Consider the following 23,711-nt stretch of genomic DNA (forward strand, 5'->3'; position numbering starts at 1 on the left):
AGGTCTACCGTGCTTCATGTTCCCCGCTAGGACCAGGTTCCGAAAACTTGTGTGCCCACGTGCCGTGTTCGCTTGCGAAATATCAACCCCAAATGCAGCACCTGGGCAGGTTTCTGGAACCGCTATTGGGGGTTTGATTGGCTTCCAAGGTATACCTGGCCGACATCCTAGATCGACAACGCATGGACTCAGGAGACGGCAATCACTTCGGAGGTCCAACTCCTCGACGCAAGTACGCTACAATTGCCGTCGGCAAGGAGACAAAATAGCCATCGCCAAGCTTGGGGCGCATGTTTGTCATGACTTGAGCTGGCCCGGGTTCCGCCTTGTTCATGGGGCTCACCAGAGCAGAGAAAGGTTGTGGGTGCAACCACCTCTAAAAGCTCACCTGTTTCAGCGGCCCAGATGAGCAAGATCTGGGCTGTCATAAACTTGGCTTTGAGGTTGTAGGCTTCCCGAGACGGGGATGGCTAGACTACGTGGCAACCCCTTGGCGGTATGACGGCGGGGAACAGTCCTAGTCGCGTAGCTCATTCGCTTCCTTATCCCTCCCTGGTATTATTGTAAGTCGGCTCACGCAAATGACATGGATGAGCTACTGGCTTCTGATGGCACTTGGCCGCTTGGCGGCCGTCTTTATTAGGTGGACGGAAGGGGCTGCCGCTAGTTTTCCATTCACGAATCTTCCTACAAAGATCCTCACACTCAATCATCACAGCGTGTCGACGTTTGTCGATGACAGTTCGCAGTTGGAGCCCCGTTGGGGCTCGTCGGAGGGGACTGAAGTCGTTCACCGCGCGGATGACACTTCGGTTCCTAGTAATTGCTTCCATCGTCGCCATGTATCATTTGTTGGACCTTCATTTCCGCTATCGAGAGGACATGAAAGTCAAGTATCTCCCGACAAAGTTCACACCCCTTGCGGATTACGACGAGGCAATACTTTCAAGCACCGGATGGGAAGTCAGTCCCGATACCACAAGTGCTGCACGTGGCATCTTACTGGACAACCGGCGCCATTGGAAGAAGCTTGGAAAAGGCAGAGAGGGTGAAACATTCACGTTTAACGATACTGTCATCAAAGTCTACAATGAGGAAACCAGTCCTTTTCGGAATTGCATTCAAGGAACAGACGCGTCTGCGAGAAGATGGCCCACAGAGATCCCTGCGAGTCTGATTATGGGCGGACACGATGACAGCTCGACATTGCTGGACGATGAGCGATACAGAGAACACTTCGTCCCTGTCCAAGACTACTTCTTAGCTGCCACGGAACCGTCAGGGGCTCCAAAGTGGCACCTCGTCTCGTCGTTTCTCAAGTCAGGCACCCTTAAAAACCTGGCAAAGAAGTTGTGTAGGTCTGGCGACCGACACTCGTATCGTGAGCTTGATCAAATGTTTAGACCATCTTTCGAGTCTCTTCTCTCAGCACTCGATAGCTTACACATGACGCACGACCTGTGTCACGACGACGTCAAGCTGTACAACATCTTCGTAACATCCGAGCACGATCCTAGAAAGTGGAAATTCGGCGACCTCGGCAACGCCCGCGAGCCCGATCACCCATATCACTACACGCCGCTGTGGACTGCGGACACGCCTCAGCTTCGCGACTGTCGCGCCAACGATGCGCTGCGCCTGACAAAGGTGTACTTCCAATTCCTTCGCGCCTCGAGCGGGAACCCCGACGCGTTTGATGAAGCTTTGATCGGCGGCGTTGATACACTGAGCAGATTCTACTGGGTGGTTGCCCGCTCTCCAGTGCCAGTCTCGGCGGCGCAAGTTTGGCAGCTCTCGGCTGTTTACCCACCCCAATTGGTTGGTGAGAAGACGCCGTGGATGACGATGCAGCCTGCGCAAGTTGGCCTTTCCCGCGGCTGGGCGCCAACGACCGAGGCCTTCCTTGGTTGGAAGGGGTCCTTGAGAAGTGCCGTGAAAAAGGAGCTGAGGGTTGGAGCCAAGGAGAGCATGGGTAGACTTTTCGGGTTGACCAGATTGTTGGGAATCCCAGTCAAAGCTTGTCAGGCTGTCTAAGACCTCGAAATCGAATCTCATTAACCGGCTAAAGAGTTGAAGTAGGCTTTGCGTCAAAATGGACGCCGGAGTCTACAGTAGATACCCATTATCGAAGAGAACAAAGATCGACTGAATGCACAATTCCTTTCCTCCATTGAACCTGAAGCAGCAGAATTCTGTCTACATCCAAGGCTACCGTGATAGAGTAACACTGTCTCAATTCAGTGCTAGCAAGACGCTTGTCAATTTTTGACCAAATGTTGAGGGCCGTCCCCTCAGGCATGCTGATCGGTATCCCATCGACTGCTACAAGGCGACAGCACAATGGTCTCCATCTTTTCTCTAAATTCTCCGAGATATAAATTTTTTAATTTATAGATAAAGTAGAAATAAATCGGAATAATGCCTAATTAGTTCTTCCCCCGCACTCGGATGTACTGTCGCCTTGTAGCAGTCGATGGGATACCTCGTTCTAGAGGTGAATGACCCACCTTTCTTTGTAAAGCTTTGGAAAAAGCTTTGGAAAGGTCGGCCGAAATGACTGAAAACAGTACCATATTGAACCTGGGCGAATCATCAGTAAATATAACCTCTCAATCTAATCTGCATGCACTCCTAGTGCTTAGTCCCATCAATAGATGTTGGACCCGGGGCCTGGGCCCGTGAAACCTTTCAGTGTAAGTAGACGGATGGATGGGCCCCCTTTCCCCACCTTGCTTTCTGGTTTGGGCGAGCTCGGCCGATGACGACTAAAGTATTCGACGACCCATTCGGTCTCTCTCACGAAACCGAGTTTCGCAATATTATAAATTGAGCCTCTAATCTTCCAGGAGGACTGAAACTTGCTACTGGAAGCCACGACTTCATGGCTCTCTCATTTTAGATGAGCCACGGTGATCTCACATAACTTTCGGGTACCGTACCAAGCACAGACACGAAGGCACAGCTTGACGACATCACAATGTCTTCCTTAGGCGACCAAAAGAAAACACCGCTCGATGCTATCGTCCAGGGCAGCACCATGCAAGCAATGCCTACGTTCTCCGACGTTTCCGACAAGCGCGCCTTCATGCTGGATCACATGGCACATGCGTTCCACGTATTTGCGCGCAGAGGCTACAGCGAGGGAATGGCCGGGCATATTTCCGTTCGGGATCCAGAGTTCCCCGACAGCTTTTGGCTCAATCCGTAAGAAGACTCATCCACTGGATTATCAAGATATGATTACAAGGCTGATCTATCTTCATAGCCTCGGCGTTCACTTTGCGTTGCTAACCCCTGGCGACATGGCGTTGGTGAACGAACAGGGAGAAGTCATTGGAGGAAACAAATCGCGTCCAGTGAATGCGGCAGGGTTCCTCATTCACTCTGCGATCCACAGAGCCCGTCCTGATGTTGTTGCCGCGTGCCACTGTCACACTAGATTCGGAAAAGCTTGGTCGGCATTTGGACGCCCCTTTGAGATGTTGAATGGAGACGCTGCCATGTTTTATGGAGATGCTCAAGCGGTGCTCACCAGCTATGGTGGCCTAGTCTTTGAAGAAAGCTTGAGTGATCCTGTGGCATCGGCATTGGGTCTAAATGGGAGAGGGTTGATCATGCAAAACCACGGCTTGCTCACCGTCGGCCAGAGTGTTGACGAGGCCGCTTATCTCTTCACACTGATGGAACGTTGTTGTGAGATACAGCTACTAGTGGAAGCGGCTGCAAAGGACGGCCTCGAGAAGAAATGCATCGATGATGCAACAGCCAAGCACACTTTCGAGACAAGTAGCGATTCGGTGAGTGAGAGTGCCCTCCTTGAAAGCCAAACGATTATTCATTGACTCTATTGAACTAGGATTCGCTGTACTGCGAGTTCCAGCCGGAGATACAGAATGAAATATTTTTGCGAAGACTCAAATTTGGATCAGAAAGTCACGGAGAGTAAATGGATAGATCAAATACTAAGAAGGAGGTATGGAGCATGGAAACGAAGAGCCTAGGTCTTGAGAATATGTATTACGACAAAATGAGACACGTATTTGATGATCTCATCACTTCTCTCCAGCTTTGATCGAACGTGTCCAACCCCATCCTTGATTCCCACACGCAAGGAAGAAACTCCGATGCAGCTCTAAAGTTACCAGTGCCGCTCTTTCGGGCAATTCGTGAGAGAAATTGAGCTATGTTTTGTCTCGAAGAGGCTCCTTCAGCTTCACATCCAGCGATAAAGGCAGCCCAGCACACCCCCGCTACAGCCAAGTTGCCGCGCTCTTCAGCATCTCTCTCGTAATCGAGAAGATGCCTCAACGCTTTCTCGACAAGATGCTGAACTGAAGTTGGGTTGACATGACGAACTTCTCGATAGAAGTATATCTCCACTGCTGCATAAATTGCTTCTCTCGCATTATCGAAGGCAGCTTCTTGCTGATCTTCGACATCTTGCCTCTGATGTGGGGCAGTTGTGGCGTGCCCTTCGAAAGTCCATGCGCAAAGGTCATGCTCTAGTATTCGAATGATGTCGACGATTCCAGGAGTCTCAAGTCCGGTCGAAACATCGCTAAGAACGTTTATCAGATGGGTTGTACGTGATATGAGACTGACAAGAGGCTGGGGTAGTCCAAAAATACCCTCAAAGGTTGTGGTCGTACACAGATTTTGTTGAGCCTCCTGAGTGTTTGGAACATTCGTGGTGTATGGATTCAAATGTCTGGGATCGTGGTTCTTCATGAAAACTCTACTTCTTAAAGATGGAAACTTGACGTCGAAATGTGCATTTGGAGGTTCATCCATATATAAATCTGGTAGCCGTAAACTAGGACTGGTGCAGTGGGCGGGTGTCTTCATCTCTGGGTAAATGTGTGTTGTCTCCTCAAAGACTCGGGTATATTGAAGCATGTTGCGGAGAACTTTTGCCTCTCGGCTTTGAAGGGGTTCGACCGCACATGGCTCTTCCATAAGGCGCTCAGCTGCGAGGAGGAATGCCCTGGCTTCGTTGAACTTGCCGCTCATGACCTTGATTACGTTAGTCTCAGCACAAAGGGTAGTGGAAGTTCAAAACACACTGATATTGTATTCATACTCATCGTCGCCATCACAAACTCGTTCAATTGGCTCGGCCACAAGTCTTCTGCACAAGGCAATCTACCGAGCGATAATTGCTCCCTAGCAGTTTGAGAAAACTCGGCGGCTGCAAGACCCCAGAAACCGGCGACCTCCTCGTTGGTAATTGAGGAGGCCTCTAGGTTGTATGCACAGACCGATAAGATTCCATACAGCAAAGATGTTTTTACGGGATCTGTACTGCCCCAGATGCTTATCTCTGATACAGCCTGCAAGGCGCTGGGCAGGTGCAGAAATTTCCAGGGTGGACAGCGGTTGCGCTTTGGAGTAAAAGAATCCAGCATGTTTGATTTGTAATGATCAAGTAAGAAGAACGTCGTTTCCGGTAGGGAGCTGGTAAAAGTCTTTGGACCTGTCAGAATCAAGTCGAAATCATGTACCAAAGGGAAGGCTCCGGCGTTGACTATTGCAGCGACTCCAGGTGAAGGTACGACCGAGCCGGGAAGCAACTCTTGGAGAGAATCATTGGTTTCGGAGTCCAAGACAAGTAACTCGCTCAACTGCTCGGTTGTATCTGACTGTAGCGTAGTGTGGCCAATGTCCTGGCCAGTGACTATAACTTCTTCCACTGTGACTCTGTAAGCCGGTGATAATCAAGGAAGCCACTAGCGAGGGATAACTCGTGGCTCTTAATGACTACTCCTTATAGGAAGACGCACCATGATCGAGGAGTCTGGCGTCTGAACTCATATTGAAATCGAAGTCCTTGGGCGTCTGAACCCCATTATTTAACTGAGTATCCTTAGGAACAATAACAGAGAAGGCTCCAATAGAGGACGTCGTGGGATTTTCTTCATTGGATATCACTTCGAGTTGATGGCAAATCATATCGACTTCGATCCGATTTCTTGTTTGTTGAATGAGCTCGGATGTGGCAATTAGTTCCTCAACTAATCAATATTAGCTAATTTCTCACGTGGTGACAATAATGACATATGCTGGTAGAGATGGCTTGATGTTGAATAATCGCATTGGCACCATGTAGAGTCTGGATCAGAGAAGAAACAAACATCCGATTTCACCTTATGTAGATTATGAGCCAGGCATGTCTACGCACCTGTGAAGTAATTTTGTCTGTTTCGATCCGAAATGTTCTCCTGTAGCGAGCTTATGTTCCAAGGTGAGATATCACTTCCCACACTGGGCTGATCAGGTTCTGGCCAAGTCAGCATCCTTTCAGAGATCACCCTTTGGCATATCAATCCTAGACGAGTGCACGCTGAGCAAGTAGGAAGACCTGCGTCACAGCGCACCTTTCTTCTCCGACATGTCAAGCATTTTGCCATTGCGTTATAGTAACCGAACAGAATTAGGTCCCAAAATGACATAACATCATCGAATGTTCCGAAGACAACAGGAAGACTTTCCACCTATTGCTAGCTTAAACTAATATAGTTTGGCGGGAGATTGTGGGTGACTCACACGGAAATGACTCATCGGATGCTAAATCCGAAATCAGTTGTTGAAAGAATAAGGTACCTTCATTCAATTCATTCAAACAAACTAGTTTAAGGAACTGATAATTCATGAACATGGGATAAGAGGATTAGTCTTAGGGTGGTTACCTTCGAACAGCAATCCGGACTTTTTTGGTGGTTAGCTGATTGGTAGGTACGTGACGAAAGCTCTGGCTGGATATCTTCAAGTTCTTCAAACTGCCACTGGCCGTTCAACGTTTTGGATCTGGAACTTTTTCTACCAAGACAGAGTTAAGATTTCAAGGCTAACGAAAGCTGAGGAGCACAAGCCTCCTCTGCTGAGGTGGTTCCTTTGGCCGGGGCTGCTTATCGTATAAAAGGTGTATTTAGGTAGTTTAAAGGTATGCCACACAGCAAAATATTCCATCAAGTGCTAGAAGGGGTCAATACTTACACGAGTACTTTTATAAAGGGTAAAAACAAATCGCGTAATAATCCAAATCTTTTCCCTCCTAATCGTCTGGATAGCATCGCAGTGAAAATGACTGGAGAAAGACTAGAGACGGTTGTATTGCTAGCAATCAGCTAGTGATATGGTAACAAGTTCACAACCCTGTCCGGGGAAGCTAAGTTGTAAGTATGTAATCGTACGAAGGGTCTTGGACGCTTTTACAGCCCTGTAATTATACTACAGACATCTACAAATCATCGCTCGCTGGCTAGAAGCCTTCGCTTAACCAAGGTTTCACAAGTACCCGTAGAGCTGCTTTACATCACCTCTACCTAGCCTTATGAAAATTATCGCCCTATGAAACTGCCCTGCCGAGGGCTGGGCTCTGCTCATTGAGCTCGGGAAAACCTTGTCACAAGTCATTCGTATCACGTTTGAAAGCGGCTCGGTAGAAGCTGCCGCAGATTAGAGGTCACTTACCATTCAAGGTTTGATCAAAGCTCTTTGAATACCTTATTTTCTACTCGAGTGGCTGTGTGTACGATGATCCGTGCTTGGAATGGGCTTGGTAATCACATGGACCTCAACGGTCAGTGACATTGTAGATCATCAAACCAAGCGCTCGTTGATTCAGGGCAATCTGCTGTTGCGCATGCAAATTGGCCAATTCTAACACGTAAGAGTCGTGGTAATGGAGATGACAATCAATTCCTCTCGGAAGCAGCTGTAAACGGAGAAGATGACATGCTGCTAGTCTAGGTGCGAGGAAGATGAAATATAGTCGTGAGATGGGGATGGAGGTGCATGAAAATGTGCTCCCGAGACTTGCGAACAATGAGGGCCCTATCGCTGGTTCGTTCCATTCTTCACAGATTGGCAAAAACCATTGATTGTTAGGAAACTCTCTCCGGAGCTAGTCTGCGGAGGGTCCCAATGCGTCTACGCCAACGTCGAATGGAGGCACGATTGCTGTTGAAAGAGAGTAAGTGCACCATGCAACAGCTTAGAGATTTCGCCTCCAACGGGCAGAAACCTTGGCGTCGCCGTCGTGATGAGGGTCCACGTCTGATGTTTTAGGTGCTTATCTGCACCAGATAATACCTGCAGAAATAATTTAGTCTTGGTGTTGGACTCAATGCGGGTCTGTAGGGCTGTGACAGGTGTCGTTCATGACTCGCGTTCACGATCGTTTCAATCTTCTTCGCAGGCATGGAAGGGCCCGCCAAGGATAGCTAGCAAAGCTTTGCTGCGCTGCGCTACCTACGGTGGAGGTGGAGTCTTAGGTGGTGGACCTAGCTAGATCATTGTCTTTCTTCCTCATGATGTTGAAACTCCAGCTGCGAGGAAAGAAGGGCTTTCGAGTAACTGGACGTCATGCCAGTAGAGCTGGGTCGTACGAGAAAAAGTGGCTAGCTGATGGCCTGTTATGACTGGCCAACGCGAAGGTCACTGATCGTGTCGATTGCTACCGACGCCCTACGCCTGGTCAGGGTCTGAGCTATCGACGTTCCGGGAACCGAGCTGCAGCGAGTCCGGTGATGAGGAGGATCGCAGGCCGGGCAGGTTTTTCACTGCGCTTGGAGCACCAGGTAATGACAATCCACTGGGCTCGTGAGCAGTCAAGGTTGAATGTTGGGAGGCACGGGTAGAGGGAGAATTTCTACTAAAGACCAGGGGAGTCGAAGACTTGCGCAGATCATGCAATTTCTTGGGGATCGCTGGCCCGCTGCATGCTATCCGTCCCGCAACACGGACCTGATTGTCGATGGGAACTCAGAAGCGACATGGACCAAGGCCTGCAGATAGCCTAGGAAATCAGATGGCCGAGGCATTTCCACGTCTCTTGGAACGTCTCTTCGTATATATCTTCGTAGGTTTTTCGTACGCGGCTATGTTTTCGATCGAACGGACGAAGGCTCGTACAATGCAATGCCGCCGCATCACCAGCATACTCCTCATCATCGCCTTCGACATGAAACGCTTTGGCCTCCTGAGAAGAAGCTTCAAGGATCAGGGGCCTACTACGCGTGGAATTGCAGGGAGAGCTTCAGAAAGAGGGGCTAGGCGAAGAGTGCCTGTCCTTGCTCGATGTGGAACCAAAATTGGTTGCTCTCCAACACCTTAACCGACTCGCCATAGACGTCTCAAATTCTGTTCAGCCTGATCTCTCGACTTTTTTTTTTTTTTAGCGGCGCAACCGCTTATCAACCAGTATTATTTCTTACCGTTTGTGCTAACAAGCGATACAAAAGGACTTGTCTGGTCCGTAGTGACATGCCACCCTAGCTGTCCATATCGAATCGCGTTCGGGGTTCGTTCTCCCGCAAGATTGAGGTGTCCATTCGCACTAGTTTAGAGCAAAATCCGCTTCTTTTCATACACTATAACGGTGGATATCCTGAGTGACGTTGCGATCGTCTGCTTGTTGGCCACGAACGAGACCGAGCATCTCTTGTTGTAGCCAGGGGAAACCCAAGTCAATGGGCACTGGGAACTGGGAACCCGAAGTAACCGAAATGCCTGTCCTTGGAAACCCCTGATGCCGCTGAACCCTAAGACGCAACATATCAGATCACTCGAAGCCAAGCACCTAGTCCAAGCCAAGGCACCCTTCGCTCCAGCCGCAACGGAAGACATCCATGGATTTGGATAGCCGCAAGGGTGGTGTTTGAAGATGCAAGTTGGAGTGATGGTGGCTTGAATACATGATTTGCCGTTCTTTCGCCTAATATCCAAAACCGCCCCGATTCTCTCGAGCCTATCTCCTCTAGGCATCATCAGGCCGTCAAAAAGTTAGTCCACTATCAATGGGGTCTAGTTTTATGGTTTGCCAAAGCCGAGAAAGTTCGACCACCGGCCACCATATCAAACAACTTGTGCCTCGGGTCGCAGCCAAAGGCGAGATGAACGCTCTCAGCACACCACCTTCACCCGCTCTGCCGTCTGGTGCCGCAGCGAAGATTGCCGTTGCCCGGTCCCCTCCTTTGTCCCGCTCCAGCAAGCCGCACTGCCTCGGCGTCCGTCTGGAACACGAAATGGAACAAGCGAAGAAGGGGGTCAGGAATCAGCCACCACCTGTGTAGAGCTGCGAACCAACCGTGTTACCGTGTAGCCTAGCTCGATCCCCCAGCGCCATTGGGCCGTTTCCTGTCAGACCATGCCCGGCCTTAGTTAAACCTCCGTGAATTGCTGCAGGTCCCCCGGACGCTAGTCTCGGTGCAGAACCCCCCATTCCGGAAAGGCTTCAGCAACGGCCCTCTTCCTTCTCTTCCGAAAGCTCGCAAAAGCTCTGCCTGCACGCTAGACCTGCAGCCTCTCGCAGCCCGTTCATTACGGCTGGAGCGTGCAGCATCAAGGCGGGATCGAATCGCACGCACCTTGACAAGCCTGACAAGCCTGGCATAGACATTAGTCTCCACGCAATACGCACGCGAGGGAGACCAGTCGAAGCTCGCGTAAATTGTGAGGAGATTGAGATGCCGTCATTTATCCAGCGATCCGTCACGTTTCCCACCCTGAATGCGGCAGCGCGGCTTGTTGTCTGTGCTTGTGCATCATGGCCCCGTCCATCCCTCCAGCGTCGCATGCCGCCTGGGGCCCCTTCAAAGGTCCCACTTCTCATCTCATCTGGTCTTCATGCCTCTCGATGGGGTTTGAAAAGAGAGTTCGCCCTCCTCCTTCCAATCTATCCCACTCGGCTTCGCTCTCAATTATTAGCCCTATTGTACATGTATGAAGGAAATACTGCCCCCATCCCCTAGTTTGTGCCGCTGCCAGCCCACCATCGAGGATCCACATATAACGAAGGAAGACAAGATTTTATATATCAGCCAAGACAGACAACGCTCTTCGATGAGAACAAGGATCTTGTAGGGGCATGTCCCACTTGAGCATAGCAGTATGGCCTCCGACCAAGTGAGGCAGAATAGCCTCATCATAACAGCATGTTTTTTCACAGCAATTTCAAGTAAGTCGATTGGTTAGCGACTCGGACAACGTGAGAACTGACATAAACGGTGTAGCCATGGTTGTCATTGCCCGGACATTTGTTCGAGCAGTTCTTATCCGAAAGCCTGGCCTCGATGATTATTCAATGATCATTGGAATGGTATTCACTCTCGCCTACCTCGCAGAGATCTTTGTCGGAAAGGCCAATCATATCGGCTTCCCCTCCAAGGATTTGAGCCTCGACAACATGACAAATCTCCTGAAGAATACACTGGCAATTCAAGTTACGTATTATGTTTGCATATCAGCAATCAAGATATCTATCTTGTGCATGTATCTCAGGTTTGGTAGGTCTTTCTATAACATGATGGTGAACGTGTCATATGCTGACTCTACTGGTAGCTGGCACCAGGTCGCTCAACATTCTGTGCATATGTACCATTGTATTTCATCTTTTATTCTTCGTCATCTGTATTGGAGTCACTCTATCTCAGTGTCAACCACTCTACGAAATGTGGGACTTGACCGGGACTGTGAATGGAGTGTGTATCAACACTACCGCTTTTTTCTATTGTGAGTTATCAGCCATCGACAATGATCCACAGATCATCTATGCCTGTCAGACTAGTTGCTAACGGTGGCCAGTTACATCCGGTTTTAACATCGTAACCGACATTTGGATCCTCGTCCTCCCCATCAAAACACTTATGGGCATTCTTCGGCCGCGGCGAGAAAAGATCGCGCTGGGCATCATTTTCGGCGTTGGCGTGTTTGCAACAATAACATCCATCGTCCGGTTACACACGATTTACACATATACCCTCGCCAAGGATCTGTTCCAGGAGAGCATCCTCATCAACATCTGGTCTATGTCGGAGATCAATATCGGAATAATATGCGCCAGTGTTCCTGCACTGAAACCCCTGTTTACTCCTCGTGCTCTACGGGAAGCCGCAAATCGGAACAAGCCAGGTGGTTATCAGTATCATAGTCATGAGAGATCAGGGTTCCATTCGAACAATTCAAAATCGAAAGACAGGACAGAAAACCCCTACAACTTAGATCGAGTGGGTGGGCAGGTAAACTCAAAGACGGTACTACAAAGCACATCACGTATGTCAGGCAGTGAGGATAGTATCCTTGGGGTATGAGTCACGACTATCAAAACGACTGGGATCAAGGCGTTTAAGCGATATGTACTTCAAAGAAGCAATGCTTCCGTCACGTTGGGGGCGTTGGAGTGAAGATATTATGACAATATGCAATCAGCGTTCAATCACTGTCAGAGTAGATTGCTACGTGCTATTAACGTATTTGTTTAGCAATGAATGTTGAATAGGTGGAAAGGTTTTGAACATTTAGCAATTAATCATTGATCTTTTGATGCGCAAAGAAATGAGGGTAGGCATGTCACCCCATTGAAACGCCAGCCAGTGCATAATCGGTATGGCGAAACACCTAGTTCAACCGACTGTATCGAAAGGTAGGCTCAATACCGCCTCAATTCCTGCCTTGTGAGAATATATGTACGTGAACTTCGACTTCAAAGGAAACTAACAGCAGAACCTCTAATTAGAGAAATGACGGTGGATTACACCCGATTCCTTCGACCTTTTGGGACAAGTACCTTATCCAGGGTAAGGTACCTCGGATATGGACATGGAAGCAGGTGCGTAAGTGTGCATAAAGCAGGACTGCCTCGCAAGCTCATCGACCTTTATCGTTCATCGACGAGCATCAAGAAATTAAGACGTAGTAAAAGGCCGTCACTCATCACAATATAGGGTCCTGGGTAGGATAATAGAGCGACTTGGACATCCAAAGAGCTGAGTTGAACGCGAGTCGCATGTTATCGATCAAACAGGAATGTGAGACGATGAAAACTACCTGCGGCAAGAATCTTTCCAGCTACGGAATTGATAATTCCGAAATACAACAAGAACCGATAAGTCTTGCATTTATAAAACGAACAAAGGGACGGGATGGAAGGATATCAACCAACAATTGGAAAACACACACAACCCGTGATTGATCCATATGATGACGAGCCAAGAGCGATAAAACATTTTCGATAATATCTGCATGATACTAAGAAGTGTATATCACGGGTTTTCAAAGCAATTACTTGAGCTGTCGGGAATTCTCAGTATTGCAGCAAGATCGGGTTCAAGACGGCAAGTTAAAATAGCAATGGGTCTTATCACAACATGACCCAAAACCCATTCACTACTTAGTTACGCCTACCTCGACAGGCCGCAGATCAAGACCACGCGGACAGATCAGACCGCGCAATTAGAACAAGCCCACCGTTACATGTAACCCTACAATCAGTCTTACCTGCTTCGGAAGGCTGGACCCCGCGTCTGTGGTGCTTTGTGATGACTGTGGCTTGGACCCTGGTTGAGTCTGGCGTCATCATTGGTGGCTTTTGTTATGCTTATGTGCCATCGACAAACAAATTCCATCCACAGACTGATCAACCCTTCTAACATCCCACAGCCCGAAACTGACCATGAGGAAGCTGCGGAATGGAAATACGCAGCAAAATCACAACTTTGGTTGCGAATGGGCAAGAATTATGGATTGCCCATCGCGACCTCTAGTGCCTATTTCCCATGTGAAATACGAATTTTGGTGAGCGTCGGACGCGGTCAGTTGAGATACCTCAAGCGACCTTGATTATTATCCCTGGAAGGGCAAACTTATGCCAGACGGTATGCTATGTGTAGGTATGCTGTGTCTACTACATATGTATGCGGAAGGCGAACCTACTTTCAGGGTTGCCTTCGATCATCGTGCCTTTTTCCACAAATGGGCAACTGTTCTTTAATGATGTACACGTGGAAACCGCACACACACACAGATCGAAAAGTACAAGCGATAGCCTGCGTAGGATCTCGACTTAGCGCAGTATCTCCGGGTTTGTGGGGTAGACTCGGATGCGTCCCGGTGATAACCCCCTGCGTCGAGCTAAGCTTACCTTATGCCATATAAGGGTGTTCGGAAAAGGGAAGGCAAGTTATTTGCAGGTAGACCAAGTCCAGAATACTTACTGATTCATCTGAAAACACTTTTATGGTCCGTTACTGGTGGAATCCTGTGCGGGAAAACATTTTCCTTCATACATCAGATATGAGGCTGAAGATAGCGAATGGGCTAGGATATGCTTAGTTGGGTGGTATGTTCGATACTTGGGAGCAACAAGAGAAATTTTGACTATCGAATCATTGCTTTATCAAGACTTTGATAGCTATAAGTACAGCGTTATATCCCTAAGTGAACCAAGATCACATCATCAAGCTTCACCCCTGATCTCCAGAGCCAAGACTTCCTAACGCCCTGCTCCCGGACAACGCCAAGATGCACCAATACTACCTTCTTGCTCTCCTTCCTGCGGCCTTGGGCTGCCTAAACACCGACACAAACGCCTGTGCCAGCTACATCAAGTCCAACGCCGCCGCGTCGACCTTCTGCGCCACCTTCACCAAGAGCACCGTAACTGCCACCACCGCTCTACCCGCCTGGGCTACCAACTGCTCGCAGAAGCCGAGTCTAATCTCCGCTGAGTGTACTTGCGCCTACAGTGGTGCTGGTGGTAGCTCGCCGACTACAACGCTGAAGACTACTACTACCGCAGGAGGCTCTACGCCCACCGGAGTTACTACCACTCTACCCAAGTCCACTGGAGCTACTTCTACGAGCAAGGCCATCACCGTCTCTGCTGGACAGTCTTATGATGGCGGCATGAAGAAGTTTGACCGCAGCCGTACGTTGTCAAGACGAGTAAAAGAATGATGGATGATCAAATACTGATTCCAGAGCAGCTAGGGTTTGCGCTGAGCAAGATGAGACAGGTGAAGCTGATGCCATGTTCGTGCTTGAGGCCGGTGCCACCCTCTCGAACGTCATTATTGGGCCCGATCAGGCAGAGGGTGTTCACTGCAAGGGAACTTGGTTTGTCGTTCCTCAATTTTGAAGGGAGTTTCGATGCTGATCGATTATAGCACACTGTATGGAAACCACCAGAAGAGAAGACATGGAGAACAGCAGACTGACAGTGTATAGTAACAACGTTTGGTGGGAAGACGTTTGCGAGGATGCTCTGTGAGTCTTTCTATATCAGTTGTGCATTCATTTCTTGTTGATAGCTTTCACTCCAGGACCTTGAAGCAGACCAGCGGAACCTCTTACGTCAACGGCGGTGGTGCCTTCAAGGCCGCGGACAAGATCGTCCAATTCAACGGCTTTGGAACTGTCTCGATTAAGAACTTCTACGCTAATGAGTGAGTCAAACTCATCGTCTTTTGCCGTGATGCAACCTGCTAAAACGTCAACAGCTACGGAAAGGTCGTCCGAAGCTGTGGCAACTGCAGCGGTAATGGAGGTGCACGCAACATTGTCATGAACAACGTGATTGCAAAGGACGGTGGAGTCCTCTGCGGCATCAACACCAACTACGGCGATACCTGCAAGGTCACTAGCTGTTGCCAAGATGACAACAAGATTTGTGATAGGGTATGATGACTCTAAGCCTGACATCTCTTTGCATGTACAAGGAAGATTTACTTACTTTGGACTGTAGTACACCGGAAATAACAGCGGTGCCGAGCCTACGAAGATTGGCAGTGGCCCTGACGGCACTTACTGCGTCGCCACAAGCTTCACCACGGCCTGTTGATCGTCTATAATGATGACGACCAAACGATCTGTATAAGTTGGCTTGGTTCAACCTGTATATTGCTGGTTCGAAGCTGCAGGCTCGTAAGCAAGGGGTGGGAGGTTTGGAAGCTTCTGGCTCGTGGAACGTAGTAGCTTGCACTGTACATAGCTGAATTGTACACTCAAATCCATTTATCTGTATCTTACTTGTCGCTAAAGAAAACAATCAAACGACTGGCGATGCGGCGAACATCTCGTTCGCCCTGGTGCACTTCAATGACTCATTCCATCGCATGCCAACGATAAGTTATTCGGCGATTCGATTCAGGCCGAACACAAAGTTTTCAAGACCTTCCTACGCATCAGTACTCAGATTTGCGCCAGCCGGCAGATCCAAATTGTGTTTCTCGAGGTTTGATCGCGTCGAACAGAATCTCAATACACCTGACATGCTTACTTAGTACTTTGTTAACGTTGGGTGACATGTTTCCCAGAAACATCTATGGTACCTGTGCTCTAGGTGGCAGACATCACTCCTGTCGAAAGCTAGTAAACGGTATAGTAATATGCACTCAATGTTGAGGTTACATGGCGTATATAGCCTCTTGCCAAAACCACCTTGCGACTCTGCTCCATCCCAATCTGCCCCAGTCACCTCGGCCAACTTCTGCGTCTGGGCTTCTTCTTTCAAGTCTGGGTTCATCTCTTTGAATCCAGCCCGAATCGGTGGCTTCTTATCAAAATGACGAAATGCGGAGCCTGCAAACCAAAGACCTGTGTTCCCGATCATCGCCTACGGGCTCTGCGAGCTACGAGCACTCCCGGGCGTTTAGGAAAAGGTAAGAAGTTCTGCGGCAACTTTACCAAGACGGTCATCGCGAACGTGTCTGCGGTTCCGAGCTATGCTAGGGGGACTTGTGCAACAAAAATCATTTCAAGAGTTGGCTCAGCATATCCTTGCTTGCCCACGACGACGGAAACCGAGTTTAGATAGCGTAGCTCAAAGTCCTCGTCCTATATTACAGGCAAAAGAACTCGGATGATCCAGTTGAATTGAGGAGAACTGAGTGCGGTGTCCCCAGAGCTGGCGATATCTCATTCTTATTCCGCAGACTCCATATATAGTTCAAGATAGGACATCGCGTCCAATCTAAATATCGCCTCACCGAGATAAGTAGGCCTTGAGCAAGGGTCATCCATGCTCAACTCGACGGCTCTCAGTGAGAATCAAGATACAAACAAGCTGATCTAGGGAGCTTTGTCCTGCTTTTGTTCTACTCAAACACTAAACGATGGCGAGAAGTATTACTCATATCGACAGCAGGTCATTTTTGTCGACTGTTATCGGGGTCTTCGAATTGTTGTAGCGCAAAGTTATCATCTCTTCGGAGAGGACCGGACACTAGAAGCAAGCTTTCAGTCAGGATCCACCGGTTGCAGATCCACAATGACAAAGCCGGTCCCGGCGCCCGTCCAAAAAATTGTATCCGTAATCCGAATCTTGCATTCCCGTTTCTTTCGGTTTTCGAACCAAAACCGACTGAGCAAATAACATCGGAAAACATGCGCTCCAGTCTCTCCTGCGAATTCTGCCGGTATGTCCCCCATTGGTCTCCGGCCTCGCTTCCGGCGATCGATCGGATCCGATGCAACGGCCGCTGACCCAGTTTTTATGACCCCGCAGACGGTCCAAGATCAAGTGCGTCAACAGCGGAAGTCCGCCGTGTACCAAATGCGAGAAGTCGGGAAGATCGGACTGTGTACTGACCAGACCCCACGTCGCGCCGAATGGACGGGCGGCTAAGCGGGCGCGGCGAGCAACGGAAGAGGCTTCATCTGTATCCCATGATCAGGACATTGGGTCTCAGCGACAACTTCTCTCTGCGCCCCATTCACGGGGCCCGGCGACGCCGTCGTCGGGATTGGAGTTTCGAGATGGCAGGCAGGAAATGGACCACCATCTCGAGCAAATCCCCAAAGATGTTGTCTACATCGCTCTCGAGGCCTTCTGGCGCAAGTTCCCTGAGCTTCGCGTTATTCACCCCTCATCTTTCATGAAATCGTTTGGGTCCAATTGCCCTAGAGAAAGTAAGGCGTTGTTGGCCACAGTTCTTGCAATGACCAAGACCCAGAAGCCGGATTCGGATCGTCTGCGATCGCAGATCCTCTTTCCGAGCGAAAGATATGCATCATATGCATGTGATGTCCTAGCAGCATGCATACTCCAGCCACCAGATGTCAAAGTCATCCAGGCCCTCCTTATTCTTACGTTGTATGAATGGGGCACGCGAGATTTCCACAAGGCCTGGATGCATTGTGGTAGGCCAACTTCCAAAGTCTTGCGTCGAATCTGTCTGACATCAAACAGGAATTGCAATTCGGATGATGCAACTACTTCATAGTTCGCGAGTAGCGCCCTTTCCACTTGAGATTCCACAACGCAGCGAGCAAAACAGCCTCACTCCCGCAATCGAGACAAGGACATTCTGGGCATGTTTCATTATGGACTGCATGGTGAGCTCGGGAACATACAACCCACGGGTGCTTCCCAAACAGGAGATGGCAAAGCTGAATGTGCCGCGGCCACCTACTTCTACCGAGTTTGCTTTAGGACCAGGATCGTCAGCGCAAGCTGAAGGTGCGGGGGAAAATTTCACATCGAGTGGAACCGCAACTTCGGTGTATCTTGATTTGGACCAGAGTTTTGGGGTCATGGCTGATGGGTTCGACATCTACTCTGATGTCATGGCTTTTGTGTTCAACGACGGGCGTAAAGCGCCAGGCATGTGCTTACCCGAGAACTGCCCTTGGGTTCCTACATCACCCGTGGCATGTTGGCGTCGGAGACTCGAGGAATGGAGAACGAAGCAGCACCATCGATTACACTATCCGGCCAACAGCGTTGCTGCATACGCTACACTTGGCTATGGTGAATCCTTCGTCTATCTAAATCTACTTTATTACCAAAGGTTTGCCGAAGCTTCCCCCCATGTGCAGGGACTTCCCTGGGCTAACACGAAATTTCCGTAGTGTTGTCATGCTTCAGCGAGAATACTTTCCGTTCCTACCGACTATTGACATGACTCCCCGTGGACCCATAGATCCCCCTACTCTTGAAGCTGAGGCTCCCCTGGGCTGGTGGGAACAAAGCGCAAAAGAGCTATTCGAAGCAGCAGGCCACCTGTCCAGCGTTCTTCGAGAAGCTTCAGAATGTGGCGTTGCAGTCATGACGCCCTTCGCTGGGTTCTGTGCGTTCTCATCTTGCTACATCAATCTATATGGATTCATGTTCCCAAGAATTGGCGTTGGCTATGCTACCAGGGCGGAAGAGTACATGAATTGGAGTATAGAGTATCTCAACAAGTTTCGCGAAGTCTGGGACCTCGGGGACGGATGGGTGAGTCATGGATGCCATTGGAGACGTAGTCCCAGTAGAACACCGCTATTTTACTTATGACTGACGCGTAACAGCTCAAGACCATCCAGAACGGGTCGTTGATGTACCAACGAGCCACGTCTGACGCCCAGAAATATCGCGGACGATCTCGCTTTGACTTCAGTGTCTTACATCAGTCTGTTCATGAATTTCGGGTAGTCGATAGATCTGCTCAACATTTAGAGGAAATCAATAACGCTGAGCGGGGCGCCGTCAGCACCGGCGAGGGTAACAATGTCTCAGGCGACAAGGCGAATCAGAATATCGGCGGGTTAAACCCACAAGCGTTGATAGACGCTGTTGGCAGTATGGATGATCAAGGGCTTTGGCCGAATTGGTGGTCAATGCTGGAAGATGTCGATGCTTCAGAGATGTTCACGATGGGCTAGCCGCATTGGACAAAGGCTTTGAGTGGTGGGTACTTTTCAAGAATGGGTATTATTGAACTAACTATGTACAAAAGTCCGAAGTCGAACTGCCCTGGCAAATGCGTCACGCTCAGCATCAGCATGTCCCTGGTCATGGCCGCTTTTCAAAGAATTTCCGCTTCAATCTCCTCCAGTGCTTCCCTGAAAACACTGCAAATCTTACGTAGCTCCTCCTCTGTTGTCGTGAACGGGGGAGCAAGTAGGACGTGATCTCCTCTCGAGCCATCCACCGTGCCAGCGCCGGGGTAGAGAGCGACGCCCTTCTCAAAGGCCCGCTCTTGAACTCGTAATCCAAATCGCAGCTTGGGATCGAAGGTATCCTTTGTCTCCCTGTCCTTGACAAATTCGACAGCCCAGAACAAACCTCTTCCCCTGATGTCACCGACTGATTTGCAGTTGATGAGCTCAATGCGCAGTAGCACTTCAAGCTGCTTCCCTAACTGAGCGCAGCGAGCGACGAGGTCGTCCCGCTTCACGATCCTTTGAACAGCCAACGCGGCTGCGCAGGCAATGGGATGGGCTTGGTAAGTGTGTCCGTGGTTGAAGGCGTTGGATCCCTGTCTCAGCATGGACACGACCTTCTCGTGCATCAGAACGCCGGCAATGGGGCCGTAACCTCCGCCAAGACCCTTGGCGACTGTGACGATATCGGGAACAATGCCCTCTTGCTCAAAAGCGAAGTAAGTTCCAGTGCGTCCGGTGCCGCACATGACTTCGTCGAGAATGAGAAGAGCGCCATGCTTGTCGCAAATTCGACGAGCACCAGCGATGTAGCCGACAGGGGGTGCCACGCAGCCTGCGGTAGCGCCCACCATAGTCTCGGCAACAAAGGCAATGACATTGTCTGGGCCAATCCTTTGGAACTCGTCCTCGATCTCGGCAAGTAGCCTAGCCGTAAATTCATCCTCGGTCTCATCTGCTCTCTGGTATTGGTACGGATATGCTGGTGAAACATATGAGACGTGGGGGTAGGAGAAGCCCTCGTATGGGACCTTTCTCGATGCGACTGTTGAAATCGACATGGTCGCCATAGTATTGCCGTGGTACGCTTGTTTTCTGCCAATAAAGTGCTTCCTCTGCGGCTGACCATTTTCGAAATGGTACTGACGGGCCAATTTTAGCGCCGATTCGACGGCTTCACTTCCGCTGCAGACGAAGAAGGCCTTCTCGAGACCATGCGGATTGCCATCGAGGATAAGGTCGGCAAGTTCCTCAGCCGGCTGTGTCGTATAGGCTTGCGTGTGGACGTAGCTCACTTTTCGGGCTTGGTCCGAGATAGCTTGAATGACTTCCTCGTTGGCATGGCCAATCAAGGCTACAGCAGCACCACCGCATGCATCGATGACTCTCTTGCCGTTGGCGAGGTTTAGGTAGATACCACTTGCTGATTCGACCATGGAGGGGTGCTGTATTAAAGATCGGTGCATAAGACGACCTTCTCCACCCTTGGTCTTGGTATTCTTGACTGTGGGGGGGTCGGCGTTGACTGCTGTGAACAGCTCGTCGTCTCTTGCGGGAGCCATGGCGAGGGATGTGGACTGTAGAATAATAACTTGAGGTGAGATGAATGTGTAAGTTCTCTATGTGGTTTCTGTTCCCCGAAACAAAGTGGGAGAAAAGAGACAACCGGCACTTTAACTCTCCTAAATAGACCTTCGTTGTTCGGCGCTAGTGCTGAAATCCGAGAATCATCGGGATCGACAAGCCAGCGGCTCCGTGTTCACGGAGCCCAACCGGCCCTTCCAACGGTGGGCCCGCGTCAAAATCATCGGAGGAATTACAATAGAGAATCCACTTTGGACATCTCCATAAAATCTGCAGACGATGATAACCGCATTATCGCGTGAGAAATTCTGATTTCGGTTCTGACGTAAACCCGATAGCCGAAAGCCGACTTATAACATTCGATTTTCTCACTCAGACTCGAGAATATGATAAGCTCGAAGCCTCTCAGGGAGGAGGCTGAAACTTTCAGTTCGAAGAGAGTATGCTTCTGACAGCTTCTGCCGAATCCATTTGAGTTTCGCCAAGATGGACAACGAAAAAGGCACCTACCCCGAGCGACAAGTCGTCCAAAGACAAGATGGGCACGATACCGACCACTCGAGTGACGACCAAGCCGCAAGTTCAACTCCCAAAGTGGAGCAGCAGACTTACGATGACCGGAAAGCTTGGGTCACGGTTGCTGCATCGTCACTTACCATGTTTGTCTACCTCGGAGTGATCTACTCATGGGGCATCATGCAAGTCAAGCTCGTCGAGACGACGGGTTCTAGTCTAACAACCTTGACATTTGTCGGATCAATGGCGACATCTTTCATGATTTGTTTCAGTATTGTTTCCGACAAGATCATCAGCAGGATAGGATATCGGCTGGCTGCGTTGATTGGTGGTTTCTTCATGGGTTTGGGTGAAGTTCTCGCAAGCTTTACTACATACCATGTTGTGGCTTTGTTCTTTCTACATGGTCTCGTCTTCGGCCTTGGTGGTGGCCTTTGTGTCTTTGTGAGTGCAACAAGACTCCTGCTGGGTCTGCAAATGTCCTACTGGCGCAAACCATAACAGCTAATATCATTCCTTACCAGTCTGTCTCGACTGCCCCGATGGGTCTCTTCAAGAAGCATAAAGCATTGGCCATGGGGTTTGTCTTCGGTGGGGGCAGCTTGGGCTCTGCCATCATGAGTGTTGTAGCCAACTACCTTGTCAAAGACCTGGGCGTCTCTTGGACGTTCCGCATTCTGGGTTTCATTCTGTGGGGTGTTTCTATCCCTGCATCCTACTTCTTGCCAAGGAGGATGGCTTCGGGAAAGAAAGCCTCCCGTCAGCTACAGTGGTAAGTAGATGGAAACAGCGACAACTTGAACATGGCTGACATGTGTCAGGTATCGCTTTAAGGAACCTCGCTTCCTCCTGCTCGTCGGCGGCACTGTACTTTCCTGCTTCCCGCTCTTCATCCCGCCCTACTTCATTCCGATTTTCTCGAGGTCAATGGGCTACACCAAGGAAATCGGTATCATTATTCTTGCCTGCTGGAACTTAGCTTCTACCTTGGGCCGTGTTGTAGCTGGATGGGTTGCCGATACTCTTTTGGGACCAGTCGAAAGTCTGGCAATCTGCATGCTCTTCATGGCTCTGAGCTCTCTCATCGTCTGGCCTCTTTCATCATCAATCGGCATCTTTTCCGTCTACCTCATATTCAACGGTATCGGATGTGGTGCGTTCTTCAGTCTCACGCCTATCGCAGTTAGCGCCACATTTGGAGGAGAAAACACCCTCAGCATCATCCCCGTCGTCTGGACGACTTGGTTCTGCGGTTTCTTTTTTGTAAGTCATAATATGCCGTGCACTACTTAAACTTTTGCTTATCAAGTTAGGGTACTCCCATTGCTTCAGGACTTTACTCCATCTCTGGTGATGTTGATGGTCTTGAGAAGTTTCGCCCTGCCGCATATTATGCCGGAGCAATGGCGTTAGCGGGATTTGCATGTGTTTCGGGGATCAGATTTGCGCGGAGGACGGAGAAAACCGAGAGGTCTTGATGACAGGATTCATCAGATGACCTGGTGGGTAAATGAACAGCATATTTCTGTCGAAAGTGCACCGAATAACGGCCGATTACTAAGTTAGAAGTTGACACTAGCACGTATGATACCACAGATAGATCATAGAGAGTAAACAGAGCATAGAGACTGCTCAGATGGAGGGCTACGAGCATTCAGCATCAGCATTAACATGGATAATGATACCACTGATACCTCCAGCCTGGATCATCGTCACTTCCCAAAGGTCGCACGCGAAGCGCGATGCGAGTCTTTAGTGACCAGACTGACATGCCTGATCAAACCAATCAAGAGACTGGATCCACGAATGCTCACGATAACTTCGTTGAAAGCCATTCATTGGGCGCCAAAATCAATCGTTCAAATCAGGCATGACGATGGCCATTCAAAAGCGCATCAGAGTCTTTGGTAATTGGGGGAGCATTTATTGGCGGGACTTCGCATATGCGATGATACCACTTAGCGATGCGGGGAAGTAGCTTCGTGTTACTGGTGGGTTTAATCACTGATATTGGATTACTTGGCACAATGTGACACTAAACACCCCTCAAATTGATAACCCTTGGCAAATCCCCAAACGACCATCCATGGATTAGGATGATCACCATATGGCATTATCGAAGAAGGTTATTTCCATGAACCACGACGTCGCATTTCCTCGTACCCCGCTATGTCTGTGACTTGTGCCTT

At 49.6% G+C, this 23,711-nt stretch overlaps 9 protein-coding genes across 9 annotated transcripts; 7 read left to right on the forward strand and 2 right to left on the reverse strand.

Annotated features, from left to right (window-relative positions):
- Nucleotides 1-840: 840 nt before the first annotated feature.
- On the forward strand, nt 841-2,034 carry CABS01_02104 (uncharacterized protein; the record flags this gene model as incomplete). The annotated part of the gene is made up of 1 exon (XM_060535482.1): nt 841-2,034. One exon carries the CDS (start codon nt 841-843, stop codon nt 2,032-2,034), a length of 1,194 nt encoding a protein of 397 aa, XP_060395787.1.
- A 943-nt stretch (nt 2,035-2,977) lies between these two features.
- CABS01_02105 (class II aldolase/adducin domain-containing protein) lies at nt 2,978-3,946 on the forward strand (the record flags this gene model as incomplete). Its single annotated transcript, XM_060535483.1, has 3 exons — nt 2,978-3,204; nt 3,266-3,797; nt 3,857-3,946. The coding sequence occupies 3 exons, from the start codon at nt 2,978-2,980 to the stop codon at nt 3,944-3,946; spliced, it is 849 nt and encodes a 282-aa protein (XP_060395788.1).
- Nucleotides 3,947-4,017: 71 nt separating this feature from the next.
- On the reverse strand, nt 4,018-6,449 carry CABS01_02106 (uncharacterized protein; the record flags this gene model as incomplete). The annotated part of the gene is made up of 4 exons (XM_060535484.1): nt 4,018-5,013; nt 5,064-5,689; nt 5,781-6,011; nt 6,179-6,449. The coding sequence occupies 4 exons, from the start codon at nt 6,447-6,449 to the stop codon at nt 4,018-4,020; spliced, it is 2,124 nt and encodes a 707-aa protein (XP_060395789.1).
- Nucleotides 6,450-11,014: 4,565 nt separating this feature from the next.
- Nucleotides 11,015-12,089, forward strand: CABS01_02107 (uncharacterized protein; the record flags this gene model as incomplete). The annotated part of the gene is made up of 3 exons (XM_060535485.1): nt 11,015-11,285; nt 11,341-11,511; nt 11,584-12,089. The coding sequence occupies 3 exons, from the start codon at nt 11,015-11,017 to the stop codon at nt 12,087-12,089; spliced, it is 948 nt and encodes a 315-aa protein (XP_060395790.1).
- Nucleotides 12,090-14,298: 2,209 nt separating this feature from the next.
- CABS01_02108 (pectate lyase) lies at nt 14,299-15,616 on the forward strand (the record flags this gene model as incomplete). The annotated part of the gene is made up of 6 exons (XM_060535486.1): nt 14,299-14,704; nt 14,763-14,892; nt 15,004-15,042; nt 15,099-15,221; nt 15,276-15,453; nt 15,521-15,616. 6 exons carry the CDS (start codon nt 14,299-14,301, stop codon nt 15,614-15,616), a joined length of 972 nt encoding a protein of 323 aa, XP_060395791.1.
- A 723-nt stretch (nt 15,617-16,339) lies between these two features.
- On the forward strand, nt 16,340-16,591 carry CABS01_02109 (uncharacterized protein; the record flags this gene model as incomplete). Its single annotated transcript, XM_060535487.1, has 1 exon — nt 16,340-16,591. The coding sequence occupies one exon, from the start codon at nt 16,340-16,342 to the stop codon at nt 16,589-16,591; it is 252 nt and encodes an 83-aa protein (XP_060395792.1).
- Nucleotides 16,592-17,160: 569 nt separating this feature from the next.
- CABS01_02110 (fungal specific transcription factor domain-containing protein) lies at nt 17,161-19,422 on the forward strand (the record flags this gene model as incomplete). Its single annotated transcript, XM_060535488.1, has 5 exons — nt 17,161-17,192; nt 17,282-17,916; nt 17,966-18,566; nt 18,628-18,994; nt 19,069-19,422. The coding sequence occupies 5 exons, from the start codon at nt 17,161-17,163 to the stop codon at nt 19,420-19,422; spliced, it is 1,989 nt and encodes a 662-aa protein (XP_060395793.1).
- Nucleotides 19,423-19,565: 143 nt separating this feature from the next.
- On the reverse strand, nt 19,566-20,984 carry CABS01_02111 (aminotransferase class-III; the record flags this gene model as incomplete). The annotated part of the gene is made up of 1 exon (XM_060535489.1): nt 19,566-20,984. The coding sequence occupies one exon, from the start codon at nt 20,982-20,984 to the stop codon at nt 19,566-19,568; it is 1,419 nt and encodes a 472-aa protein (XP_060395794.1).
- Nucleotides 20,985-21,492: 508 nt separating this feature from the next.
- Nucleotides 21,493-23,000, forward strand: CABS01_02112 (major facilitator superfamily transporter; the record flags this gene model as incomplete). Its single annotated transcript, XM_060535490.1, has 4 exons — nt 21,493-21,966; nt 22,047-22,294; nt 22,344-22,785; nt 22,836-23,000. 4 exons carry the CDS (start codon nt 21,493-21,495, stop codon nt 22,998-23,000), a joined length of 1,329 nt encoding a protein of 442 aa, XP_060395795.1.
- Between the last annotated feature and the right edge of the window lie 711 nt (nt 23,001-23,711).

This window comes from Colletotrichum abscissum (assembly GCF_030869225.1).
Source record: "Colletotrichum abscissum strain IMI 504890 chromosome Unknown Scaffold_4.1, whole genome shotgun sequence".
Lineage (NCBI taxonomy): Eukaryota > Fungi > Ascomycota > Sordariomycetes > Glomerellales > Glomerellaceae > Colletotrichum > Colletotrichum abscissum.